The sequence below is a fragment of the Pelobates fuscus genome, chromosome 2 (assembly GCF_036172605.1).
Source record: "Pelobates fuscus isolate aPelFus1 chromosome 2, aPelFus1.pri, whole genome shotgun sequence".
Classification (NCBI taxonomy): domain Eukaryota; kingdom Metazoa; phylum Chordata; class Amphibia; order Anura; family Pelobatidae; genus Pelobates; species Pelobates fuscus.
The window spans coordinates 3,216,813-3,228,790 of NC_086318.1; the positions used below are offsets into that span (position 1 = coordinate 3,216,813).

Below are 11,978 nucleotides of genomic sequence, written 5' to 3' on the forward strand. Positions count from 1 at the left end.
CACTATGCCCATCAGCTCTACATGCAGCAGCTGTCAGATGAAAGGTAAAATCCATACAATGAGACGGGAAGAGAGAAGCCTGGGTGGGAATTCATACAAGGAACCGGGAAGAGAGAAGCCAGGGTGGGAATTCATACAAGGAGCCGGGAAGAGAGAAGCCAGGGTGGGAATTCATACAACGAGCCGGGGGAGTCAGAAGTCAGGGTGGAAATCCATACAACGAGCCGGGGGAGTCAGAAGTCAGGGTGGGAATCCATACAACGAGCCGGGGAGAGAGAATCCGGGGTGGGAATAAATACAATGAGCCGGGGAGAGAGAAGCCGGGGTGGGAATAAATACAACGAGCAGGGGAGAGAGAAGCCGGGGTGGGAATAAATACAACGAGCAGGGGAGAGAGAAGCCGGGGTGGGAATAAATACAACGAGCAGGGGAGAGAGAAGCCGGGGTGGGAATAAATACAACGAGCAGGGGAGAGAGAAGCCGGGTGGGAATCCATACAACGAGCCGGGGAGAGAGAAGCCGGGGTGGGAATAAATACAATGAGCAGGGGAGAGAGAAGCCGGGGTGGGAATAAATACAACGAGCAGGGGAGAGAGAAGCCGGGGTGGGAATAAATACAACGAGCAGGGGAGGCAGAAGTCAGGGTGGGAATCCATACAACAAGCCGGGGAGGCAGAAGTCATGGTGGGAATCCATACAACGAGCAGGGGAGAGAGAATCCGGGGTGGGAATCCATACAACGAGCAGGGGAGAGAGAAGCCGGGGTGGGAATCAATACAACAAGCAGGGGAGAGAGAATCCGGGGTGGGAATCCATACAACGAGCCGGGGAGAGAGAATCCGGGGTGGGAATCCATACAACGAGCCGGGGAAAGAGAATCCGGGGTGGGAATCCATACAACGAGCCGGGGAAAGAGAATCCGGGGTGGGAATCCATACAACGAGCCGGGGAGAGAGAAGCCGGGGTGGGAATAAATACAACGAGCAGGGAAGAGAGAAGCCGGGGTGGGAATAAATACAACGAGCAGGGGAGAGAGAAGCCGGGGTGGGAATTTATACAACGAGCCGGGGAGAGAGAATCCGGGGTGGGAATAAATACAACGAGCCGGGGGGAGAGAATCCGGGGTGGGAATAAATACAACGAGCAGGGGAGAGAGAATCCGGGGTAGGAATAAATACAACGAGCAGGGGAGAGAGAAGCCGGGGTAGGAATAAATACAACGAGCAGGGGAGAGAGAAGCCGGGGTAGGAATAAATACAACGAGCCGGGGAGAGAGAAGCCGGGGTGGGAATAAATACAACGAGCAGGGGAGAGAGAAGCCAGGGTGGGAATAAATACAACGAGCAGGGGAGAGAGAAGCCGGGGTAGGAATAAATACAACGAGCAGGGGAGAGAGAAGCCGGGGTAGGAATAAATACAACGAGCCAGGGAGAGAGAAGCCGGGGTGGGAATAAATACAACGAGCAGGGGAGAGAGAAGCCGGGGTGGGAATAAATACAACGAGCAGGGGAGAGAGAATCCGGGGTGGGAATCCATACAACGAGCCGGGGAGAGAGAATCCGGGGTGGGAATCCATACAACGAGCCGGGGAAAGAGAATCCGGGGTGGGAATCCATACAACGAGCCGGGGAAAGAGAATCCGGGGTGGGAATCCATACAACGAGCCGGGGAGAGAGAAGCCGGGGTGGGAATAAATACAACGAGCAGGGAAGAGAGAAGCCGGGGTGGGAATAAATACAACGAGCAGGGGAGAGAGAAGCCGGGGTGGGAATTTATACAACGAGCCGGGGAGAGAGAATCCGGGGTGGGAATAAATACAACGAGCCGGGGGGAGAGAATCCGGGGTGGGAATAAATACAACGAGCAGGGGAGAGAGAATCCGGGGTAGGAATAAATACAACGAGCAGGGGAGAGAGAAGCCGGGGTAGGAATAAATACAACGAGCAGGGGAGAGAGAAGCCGGGGTAGGAATAAATACAACGAGCCGGGGAGAGAGAAGCCGGGGTGGGAATAAATACAACGAGCAGGGGAGAGAGAAGCCAGGGTGGGAATAAATACAACGAGCAGGGGAGAGAGAAGCCGGGGTAGGAATAAATACAACGAGCAGGGGAGAGAGAAGCCGGGGTAGGAATAAATACAACGAGCCGGGGAGAGAGAAGCCGGGGTGGGAATAAATACAACGAGCAGGGGAGAGAGAAGCCGGGGTGGGAATAAATACAACGAGCAGGGGAGAGAGAAGCCGGGGTGGGAATAAATACAACGAGCAGGGGAGAGAGAAGCCGGGTAGGAATAAATACAACGAGCAGGGGAGAGAGAAGCCGGGTAGGAATAAATACAACGAGCAGGGGAGAGACTAACACAATAAGCACAATGATTCTATTGTCTAAAGTACCCCTTTAGTTTTAGTGACCACATATAGCAAAATGTCACCTCCTCACGCCTTTTCTGCCATCTTCCACAGGGCGATTCCTCCAGGATCTCTGACTCGTCTTCACTCTCCTCTTCTTCCTCATCCTGGGTGGGAACAGCAGGAGCACTTACAGGAGGAGACACTGAGGCCACATTTTCAAGTTTGGGATCAGACCCTGTACCTGGAGCCAGTGACGCAGTCTTCCCTTCACCTTCAGACATTATCCAGAGAATGGAGGGGGCAGGAATTTAAATGTGAAGACCCTGAAAAACATCAAGATGGTAGGAACCCACACCACATCACGGACCTCCACACACCAATACAAATATGCTGCAATAGTCATAAACATAGTACACCTATATCCAGCCCTTAATCACTTGCACCCCACTCTTGTCCCAATATACACCCCCTCGTTACTGCCCCTCCCCCATTATACTCCCAGCCCCCTCCCCCATTATACTCCCAGCCCCCCTCCCTCCCCCATTATACTCCCAGCTCCCCTCCCCCCATTATACTCCCAGCCCCCTCCCTCAATCCCCCCCATTATACTCCCAGCCCCCTCCCTCCCCCATTATACTCCCAGCCCCCCTCCCTCCCTCCCCCCATTATACTCCCAGCCCCCTCCCCCATTATACTCCCAGCCCCCCTCCCTCCTCCCCCCATTATACTCCCAGCCCCCCTCCCTCCCCCCCCCATTATACTCCCAGCCCCCCTCCCTCCCCCCCCATTATACTCCCAGCCCCCCTCCCTCCCCCCATTATACTCCCAGCCCCCCTCCCTCCCCCATTATACTCCCAGCCCCCCTCCCTCCCCCATTATACTCCCAGCCCCCCTCCTCCCCCCATTATACTCCCAGCCCCCCTCCTCCCCCCATTATACTCCCAGCCCCCCCTCCTCCCCCCATTATACTCCCAGCCCCCTCCCTCCCCCCATTATACTCCCAGCCCCCCTCCCTCCCCCCATTATACTCCCAGCCCCCCTCCCTCCCCCCATTATACTCCCAGCCCCCCTCCCTCCCCCCATTATACTCCCAGCCCCCTCCCTCCCCCCATTATACTCCCAGCCCCCCTCCCTCCCCCATTATACTCCCAGCCCCCCTCCCTCCCTCCCCCATTATACTCCCAGCCCCCCTCCCTCCCCCCATTATACTCCCAGCCCCCCTCCCTCCCCCCATTATACTCCCAGCCCCCCTCCCTCCCCCCATTATACTCCCAGCCCCCCTCCCTCCCCCCCCATTATACTCCCAGCCCCCTCCCTCCCCCCCCCCATTATACTCCCAGCCCCCCTCCCCCCCATTATACTCCCAGCCCCCCTCCCCCCCATTATACTCCCAGCCCCCCTCCCCCCCATTATACTCCCAGGCCCCCCCTCCCTCCCATTATACTCCCAGGCCCCCCCTCCCTCCCCCCATTATACTCCCAGCCCCCCTCCCCCATTATACTCCCAGCCCCCTCCCCCATTATACTCCCAGCCCCCTCCCCCATTATACTCCCAGCCCCCCTCCCTCCCCCCATTATACTCCCAGCCCCCTCCCCTCCCCCCCCATTATACTCCCAGCCCCCCTCCCTCCCCCCATTATACTCCCAGCCCCCCTCCCTCCCCCCATTATACTCCCAGCCCCCCTTCCCTCCCTCCCCCCATTATACTCCCAGCCCCCCCTCCCTCCCCCCATTATACTCCCAGCCCCCCCTCCCTCCCTCCCCCCATTATACTCCCAGCCCCCCCTCCCTCCCCCCATTATACTCCCAGCCCCCCTCCCTCCCCCCATTATACTCCCAGCCCCCCTCCCTCCCCCCATTATACTCCCAGCCCCCCCTCCCATTATACTCCCAGCCCCCCTCCCTCCCCCCATTATACTCCCAGCCCCCCCTCCCTCCCCCCATTATACTCCCAGCCCCCCTCCCTCCCCCCCATTATACTCCCAGCCCACTCCCTCCCTCCCCCCCATTATACTCCCAGCCACCCCTCCCTCCCTCCCCCCATTATACTCCCAGCCCCCCTCCCTCCCATTATACTCCCAGCCCCCTCCCTCCCCCCATTATACTCCCAGCCCCCCTCCCTCCCCCATTATACTCCCAGCCCCCTCCCTCCCTCCCCCATTATACTCCCAGCCCCCCTCCCTCCCCCATTATACTCCCAGCCCCCTCCCTCATTATACTCCCAGCCCCCTCCCTCCCTCCCCCATTATACTCCCAGCCCCCCTCCCTCCCCCCATTATACTCCCAGCCCCCTCCCCCATTATACTCCCAGCCCCCCTCCCTCCTCCCCCCATTATACTCCCAGCCCCCCTCCCTCCCCCCATTATACTCCCAGTCCCCCTCCCTCCCCCATTATACTCCCAGCCCCCCTCCTCCCCCCATTATACTCCCAGCCCCCCTCCTCCCCCCATTATACTCCCAGCCCCCCCTCCTCCCCCCATTATACTCCCAGCCCCCTCCCTCCCCCATTATACTCCCAGCCCCCCTCCCCCCATTATACTCCCAGCCCCCCTCCCTCCCCCCATTATACTCCCAGCCCCCCTCCCTCCCCCCATTATACTCCCAGACCCCCTCCCTCCCTCCCCCATTATACTCCCAGCCCCCCTCCCTCCCTCCCCCATTATACTCCCAGCCCCCCTCCCTCCCTCCCCCCATTATACTCCCAGCCCCCCTCCCTCCCCCCATTATACTCCCAGCCCCCCTCCCTCCCCCCCCATTATACTCCCAGCCCCCCTCCCTCCCCCCATTATACTCCCAGCCCCCCTCCCTCCCCCCATTATACTCCCAGCCCCCCTCCCTCCCCCCCATTATACTCCCAGCCCCCTCCCTCCCCCCCCCATTATACTCCCAGCCCCCCTCCCTCCCTCCCGCCATTATACTCCCAGCCCCCTCCCCCATTATACTCCCAGCCCCCTCCCCCATTATACTCCCAGCCCCCTTCCCCCATTATACTCCCAGCCCCCTTCCCCCATTATACTCCCAGCCCCCCTCCCTCCCCCCCCATTATACTCCCAGCCCCCCTCCCTCCCCCCCATTATACTCCCAGCCCCCCTCCCTCCCCCCCATTATACTCCCAGCCCCCCCTCCCTCCCATTATACTCCCAGCCCCCCCTCCCTCCCTCCCCCCATTATACTCCCAGCCCCCCCTCCCTCCCCCATTATACTCCCAGCCCCCCTCCCTCATTATACTCCCAGCCCCCTCCCTCCCCCCATTATACTCCCAGCCCCCCCTCCATTATACTCCCAGCCCTCTCCCTCCCCCCCCCATTATACTCCCAGCCCCCCTCCCCCCCATTATACTCCCAGCCCCCCTCCCCCCCATTATACTCCCAGCCCCCCTCCCCCCCATTATACTCCCAGGCCCCCCCTCCCTCCCCCCATTATACTCCCAGCCCCCCTCCCCCATTATACTCCCAGCCCCCTCCCCCATTATACTCCCAGCCCCCTCCCCCATTATACTCCCAGCCCCCCTCCCTCCCCCCCATTATACTCCCAGCCCCCTCCCCTCCCCCCCCATTATACTCCCAGCCCCCCTCCCTCCCCCCATTATACTCCCAGCCCCCCTCCCTCCCCCCATTATACTCCCAGCCCCCCCTCCCTCCCTCCCCCCATTATACTCCCAGCCCCCCCTCCCTCCCCCCATTATACTCCCAGCCCCCCCTCCCTCCCTCCCCCCATTATACTCCCAGCCCCCCTCCCTCCCCCCATTATACTCCCAGCCCCCCTCCCTCCCCCCATTATACTCCCAGCCCCCCTCCCTCCCCCCATTATACTCCCAGCCCCCCCTCCCATTATACTCCCAGCCCCCCTCCCTCCCCCCATTATACTCCCAGCCCCCCCTCCCTCCCCCCATTATACTCCCAGCCCCCCTCCCTCCCCCCCATTATACTCCCAGCCCACTCCCTCCCTCCCCCCCATTATACTCCCAGCCACCCCTCCCTCCCTCCCCCCATTATACTCCCAGCCCCCCTCCCTCCCATTATACTCCCAGCCCCCTCCCTCCCCCCATTATACTCCCAGCCCCCCTCCCTCCCCCATTATACTCCCAGCCCCCTCCCTCCCTCCCCCATTATACTCCCAGCCCCCCTCCCTCCCCCATTATACTCCCAGCCCCCTCCCTCCCCCATTATACTCCCAGCCCCCTCCCTCCCTCCCCCATTATACTCCCAGCCCCCTCCCTCCCCCCATTATACTCCCAGCCCCCTCCCCCATTATACTCCCAGCCCCCCTCCCTCCCCCCCATTATACTCCCAGCCCCCCTCCCTCCCCCCATTATACTCCCAGCCCCCCTCCCTCCCCCATTATACTCCCAGCCCCCCTCCTCCCCCCATTATACTCCCAGCCCCCCTCCTCCCCCCATTATACTCCCAGCCCCCCCTCCTCCCCCCATTATACTCCCAGCCCCCTCCCTCCCCCCATTATACTCCCAGCCCCCCTCCCTCCCCCCATTATACTCCCAGCCCCCCTCCCTCCCCCCATTATACTCCCAGCCCCCCTCCCTCCCCCCATTATACTCCCAGCCCCCTCCCTCCCTCCCCCATTATACTCCCAGCCCCCCTCCCTCCCTCCCCCATTATACTCCCAGCCCCCCCATCCCTCCCTCCCCCATTATACTCCCAGCCCCCCTCCCTCCCTCCCCCCATTATACTCCCAGCCCCCCTCCCTCCCCCCCATTATACTCCCAGCCCCCCTCCCTCCCCCCATTATACTCCCAGCCCCCCTCCCTCCCCCCATTATACTCCCAGCCCCCCCCCTCCCCCCCATTATACTCCCAGCCCCCTCCCTCCCCCCCCATTATACTCCCAGCCCCCCCCTCCCTCCCCCCATTATACTCCCAGCCTCCCCCTCCCCATTATACTCCCAGCCTCCCCTCCCCCATTATACTCCCAGCCCCCCCCCCCCCATTATACTCCCAGCCCCCCTCCCCCATTATACTCCCAGCCCCCCTCCCTCCCCCCATTATACTCCCAGCCCCCCTCCCTCCCCCCCATTATACTCCCAGCCCCCCTCCCTCCCATTATACTCCCAGCCCCCCCTCCCTCCCTCCCCCCATTATACTCCCAGCCCCCCCTCCCTCCCCCATTATACTCCCAGCCCCCCTCCCTCCCCCATTATACTCCCAGCCCCCCTCCCTCCCCCCATTATACTCCCAGCCCCCCCTCCATTATACTCCCAGCCCCCCTCCCTCCCCCCATTATACTCCCAGCCCCCCCTCCCTCCCCCATTATACTCCCAGCCCCCCTCCCTTCCCCCATTATACTCCCAGCCCCCCTCCCTCCCCCCATTATACTCCCAGCCCCCCCCCATTATACTCCCAGCCCCCCCTCCCTCCCCCCCATTATACTCCCAGCCCCCCCTCCCTCCCCCCCATTATACTCCCAGCCCCCCTCCCTCCCCCCCATTATACTCCCAGCCCCCCTCCCTCCCCCCATTATACTCCTAGCCCCCCCTCCCTCCCCCCCCATTATACTCCCAGCCCCCCTCCCTCCCCCCCATTATACTCCCAGCCCACTCCCTCCCTCCCCCCATTATACTCCCAGCCACCCCTCCCTCCCTCCCCCCATTATACTCCCAGCCCCCCTCCCTCCCATTATACTCCCAGCCCCCCTCCCTCCCCCCATTATACTCCCAGCCCCCCTCCCTCCCCCATTATACTCCCAGCCCCCCTCCCTCCCCCCCATTATACTCCCAGCCCCCACCCTCCCTCCCCCATTATACTCCCAACCCCCCTCCCTCCCCCATTATACTCCCAGCCCCCCCCATTATACTCCCAGCACCCCCTCCCTCCCTCCCCCCATTATACTCCCAGCCCCCCTCCCTCCCCCCCATTATACTCCCAGCCCCCCTCCCTCCCCCCATTATACTCCCAGCCCCCCCTCTCTCCCAGCCCCCCTCCCTCCCCCCCATTATACTCCCAGCCCACCTCCCTCCCCCCCATTATACTCCCAGCCCCTCCCTCCCTCCCCCCATTATATTTCCAGCCCCCCCTCCCTCCCCCCATTATACTCCCAGCCCCCCCTCCCTCCCTCCCCCCATTATACTCCCAGCCCCCCTCCCTCCCCCATTATACTCCCAGCCCCCTCCCTCCCCCATTATACTCCCAGCCCCCCCCTCCCCCCATTATACTCCCAGCCCCCCCCCCTCCCTCCCCCATTATACTCCCAGCCCCCCACCCTCCCTCCCCCCATTATACTCCCAGCCCCCCCTCCCTCCCTCCCCCCATTATAATCCCAGCCCCCCCATTATACTCCCAGCCCCCCTCCCTCCCTCCCCCCATTATACTCCCAGCCCCCTCCCTCCCCCCCATTATACTCCCAGTCCCCCCTCCCTCCCATTATACTCCCAGCCCACTCCCTCCCCCCCATTATACTCCCAGCCCTCCCCCATTATACTCCCAGCCCTCCCCCTCCCCCATTATACTCCCAGCCCTCCCCCATTATACTCCCAGCCCTCCCCCCATTATACTCCCAGCCCTCCCCCATTATACTCCCAGCCCTCCCCCATTATACTCCCAGCCCCCCTCCCATTATACTCCCAGCCCCCCTCCCATTATACTCCCAGCCCCCCTCCCTTATACTCCCAGCCCCCCCTCCCTTATACTCCCAGCCCCCCCTCCCATTATACTCCCAGCCCCCCCTCCCTCCCTCCCCCCATTATACTCCCAGCCCCCCCTCCCTCCCTCCCCCATTATACTCCCAGCCCCCCCTCCCTCCCTCCCCCCATTATACTCCCAGCCCCCCCATCCCTCCCTCCCCCCATTATACTCCCAGCCCCCCCATCCCTCCCCCATTATACTCCCAGCCCCCCATTATACTCCCAGCCCCCCCATTATACTCCCAGCCCCCCCTCCCTCCCTCCATTATACTCCCAGCCCCCCCTCCCTCCCCCCATTATACTCCCAGCCCCCCTCCCCCCCCCCATTATACTCCCAGCCCCCCCATTATACTCCCAGCCCCCCCCCTCCCTCCCCCCATTATACTCCCAGCCCCCCCATCCCTCCCCCCATTATACTCCCAGCCCCCCCATTATACTCCCAGCCCCCCCATTATACTCCCAGCCCCCCATTATACTCCCAGCCCCCCCTCCCTCCCTCCATTATACTCCCAGCCCCCCCTCCCTCCCCCCATTATACTCCCAGCCCCCCCTCCCCCCCATTATACTCCCAGCCCCCTCCATTATACTCTCAGCCCCCTCCATTATACTCCCAGCCCCCCCCCTTTCATACTCCCAGCCCCCCCCTTTCATACTCCCAGCCCCCCCCCTTTCATACTCCCAGCCCCCCCCTTTCATACTCCCAGCCCCCCCCCTTTCATACTCCCAGCCCCCCCCCTTTCATACTCCCAGCCCCCCCCCTTTCATACTCCCAGCCCCCCCCTTTCATACTCCCAGCCCCCCCCATCATACTCCCAGCCCCCCCCATTATACTCCCAGCCCCCCTCCCTCCCCCCATTATACTCCCAGCCCCCCCCTCCCCCCATTATACTCCCAGCCCCCCCCTCCCCCCCATTATACTCCCAGCCCCCCCATTATACTCTCAGCCCCCTCCATTATACTCCCAGCCCCCCCCCTTTCATACTCCCAGCCCCCCCCCTTTCATACTCCCAGCCCCCCCCCTTTCATACTCCCAGCCCCCCCCCCCTTTCATACTCCCAGCCCCCCCCATTATACTCCCAGCCCCCCCTCCCTCCCCCATTATACTCCCAGCCCCCCCCTCCCCCCATTATACTCCCAGCCCCCCCATTATACTCTCAGCCCCCTCCATTATACTCCCAGCCCCCCCCTTTCATACTCCCAGCCCCCCCCCTTTCATACTCCCAGCCCCCCCCCCTTTCATACTCCCAGCCCCCCCTTTCATACTCCCAGCCCCCCCCCCTTTCATACTCCCAGCCCCCCCCCTTTCATACTCCCAGCCCCCCCCCCTTTCATACTCCCAGCCCCCCTCCCTCCCCCCCATTATACTCCCAGCCTCCCCTCCCCCATTATACTCCCAGCCTCCCCTCCCCTCCATTATACTCCCAGCCTCCCCTCCCCCCCATTATACTCCCAGCCTCCCCTCCCCCCCCATTATACTCCCAGCCTCCCCTCCCCCCCCCATTATACTCCCAGCCTCCCCTCCCCCCCATTATACTCCCAGCCTCCCCTCCCCCCCATTATACTCCCAGCCTCCCCTCCCCCCCATTATACTCCCAGCCCCCCCTCCCCCCCATTATACTCCCAGCCTCCCCTCACTCCCCCCCATTATACTCCCAGCCCCCCCATTATACTCCCAGCCCCCCTCCCTCCCCCCATTATACTCCCAGCCCCCCCCCATTATACTCCCAGCCCCCCTCCCTCCCCCCATTATACTCCCAGCCCCCCCCCATTATACTCCCAGCCCCCCCTCCCTCCCCCCATTATACTCCCAGCCCCCCCCCATTATACTCCCAGCCCCCCCCTTATACTCCCAGCCCCCCTCCCTCCCCCCATTATACTCCCAGCCCCCCCCATTATACTCCCAGCCCCCCCCCCTCCCCCCCCTTATACTCCCAGCCCCCCCCCTTATACTCCCAGCCCCCCCCTTATACTCCCAGCCCCCCCCCATTATACTCCCAGCCCCCCCCATTATACTCCCAGCCCCCCCCCTTATACTCCCAGCCCCCCCCCATTATACTCCCAGCCCCCCCTCCCTCCCCCCATTATACTCCCAGCCCCCCCTCCCTCCCCCCCCATTATACTCCCAGCCCCCCCGGCCTCACCCTCGCTGTGCAGTCCGTGTATCAGGCGCTGGGTGGGGGCTGCTCGCTCCCCGGTTTAGGCCCTGGTTCCCGGGTTCCCGGATGTGACGCCTCCGGCAGCTGAATGATGACTGACAGCTAACTGCACCCAGGGCCAGGCTCCGCCCATTCAACCTAACCTGCTAGGAGGGCACCAGCCAATCGGCGTCCGGAACAGACCCTGGAGTCCTCTCTGATTGGATGATAGAGCCCAGCAGGTTAGACTGAGCGTGTGGCAGAAACACGTGACCTGTTCCAGCTAGTGTCTCCTGCCCAGACCGCCGCCATCTTGCTGGAGACCAATTCAGGGGAGGGGGCAGAGCCCAATACAGGAACCTGGACTAGAACCCCCAAACCTGGACTAGAACCCCCAAACCTGGACTGGGGCCCCCAAACCTGGACTAGGGGCCCCCCAAACCTGGACTAGAACCTCCAAACCTGGACTGGCCCCCCCCCAAACCTGGACTAGGGGCCCCCCAAACCTGGACTAGAACCTCCAAACCTGGACTGGGGCCCCCCAAACCTGGACTAGAACCCCCAAACCTGGACTAGAACCTCCAAACCTGAACTGGGGCCCCCCAAACCTGGACTAGAACCCCCAAACCTGCACTAGAACCCCCAAACCTGGACTGCCCCCCCCCCCCCCAAACCTGGACTAGAACCCCCAAACCTGGACTAGAACCCCCAAACCTGGACTAGGGGCCCCCCAAACCTGGACTAGAGCCCCCAAACCTGGACTAGAACCCCCAAACCTGGACTAGGGGCCCCCCAAACCTGGACTAGGGGCCCCCCAAACCTGGACTAGAACCCCCAAACCTGGACTAGGCCCCCCCCCAA

At 62.5% G+C, this 11,978-nt stretch overlaps 1 protein-coding gene across 1 annotated transcript in view; it reads right to left on the minus strand.

Annotated features, from left to right (window-relative positions):
- The window catches only part of NRBP1 (nuclear receptor binding protein 1), a 54,440-nt gene extending 43,165 nt beyond the window's left edge, over nucleotides 1–11,275 (minus strand). The window contains exons 1-2 of the mRNA XM_063441854.1: nucleotides 11,124–11,275; nucleotides 2,431–2,673 (exon numbers count right to left, since the gene is read on the minus strand). Of these exons, the coding sequence (XP_063297924.1) occupies nucleotides 2,431–2,631 (201 nt within the window). The 5' untranslated portion in view covers nucleotides 2,632–2,673; nucleotides 11,124–11,275. The remainder of the gene's footprint in view (nucleotides 1–2,430; nucleotides 2,674–11,123) is intronic.
- Between the last annotated feature and the right edge of the window lie 703 nt (nucleotides 11,276–11,978).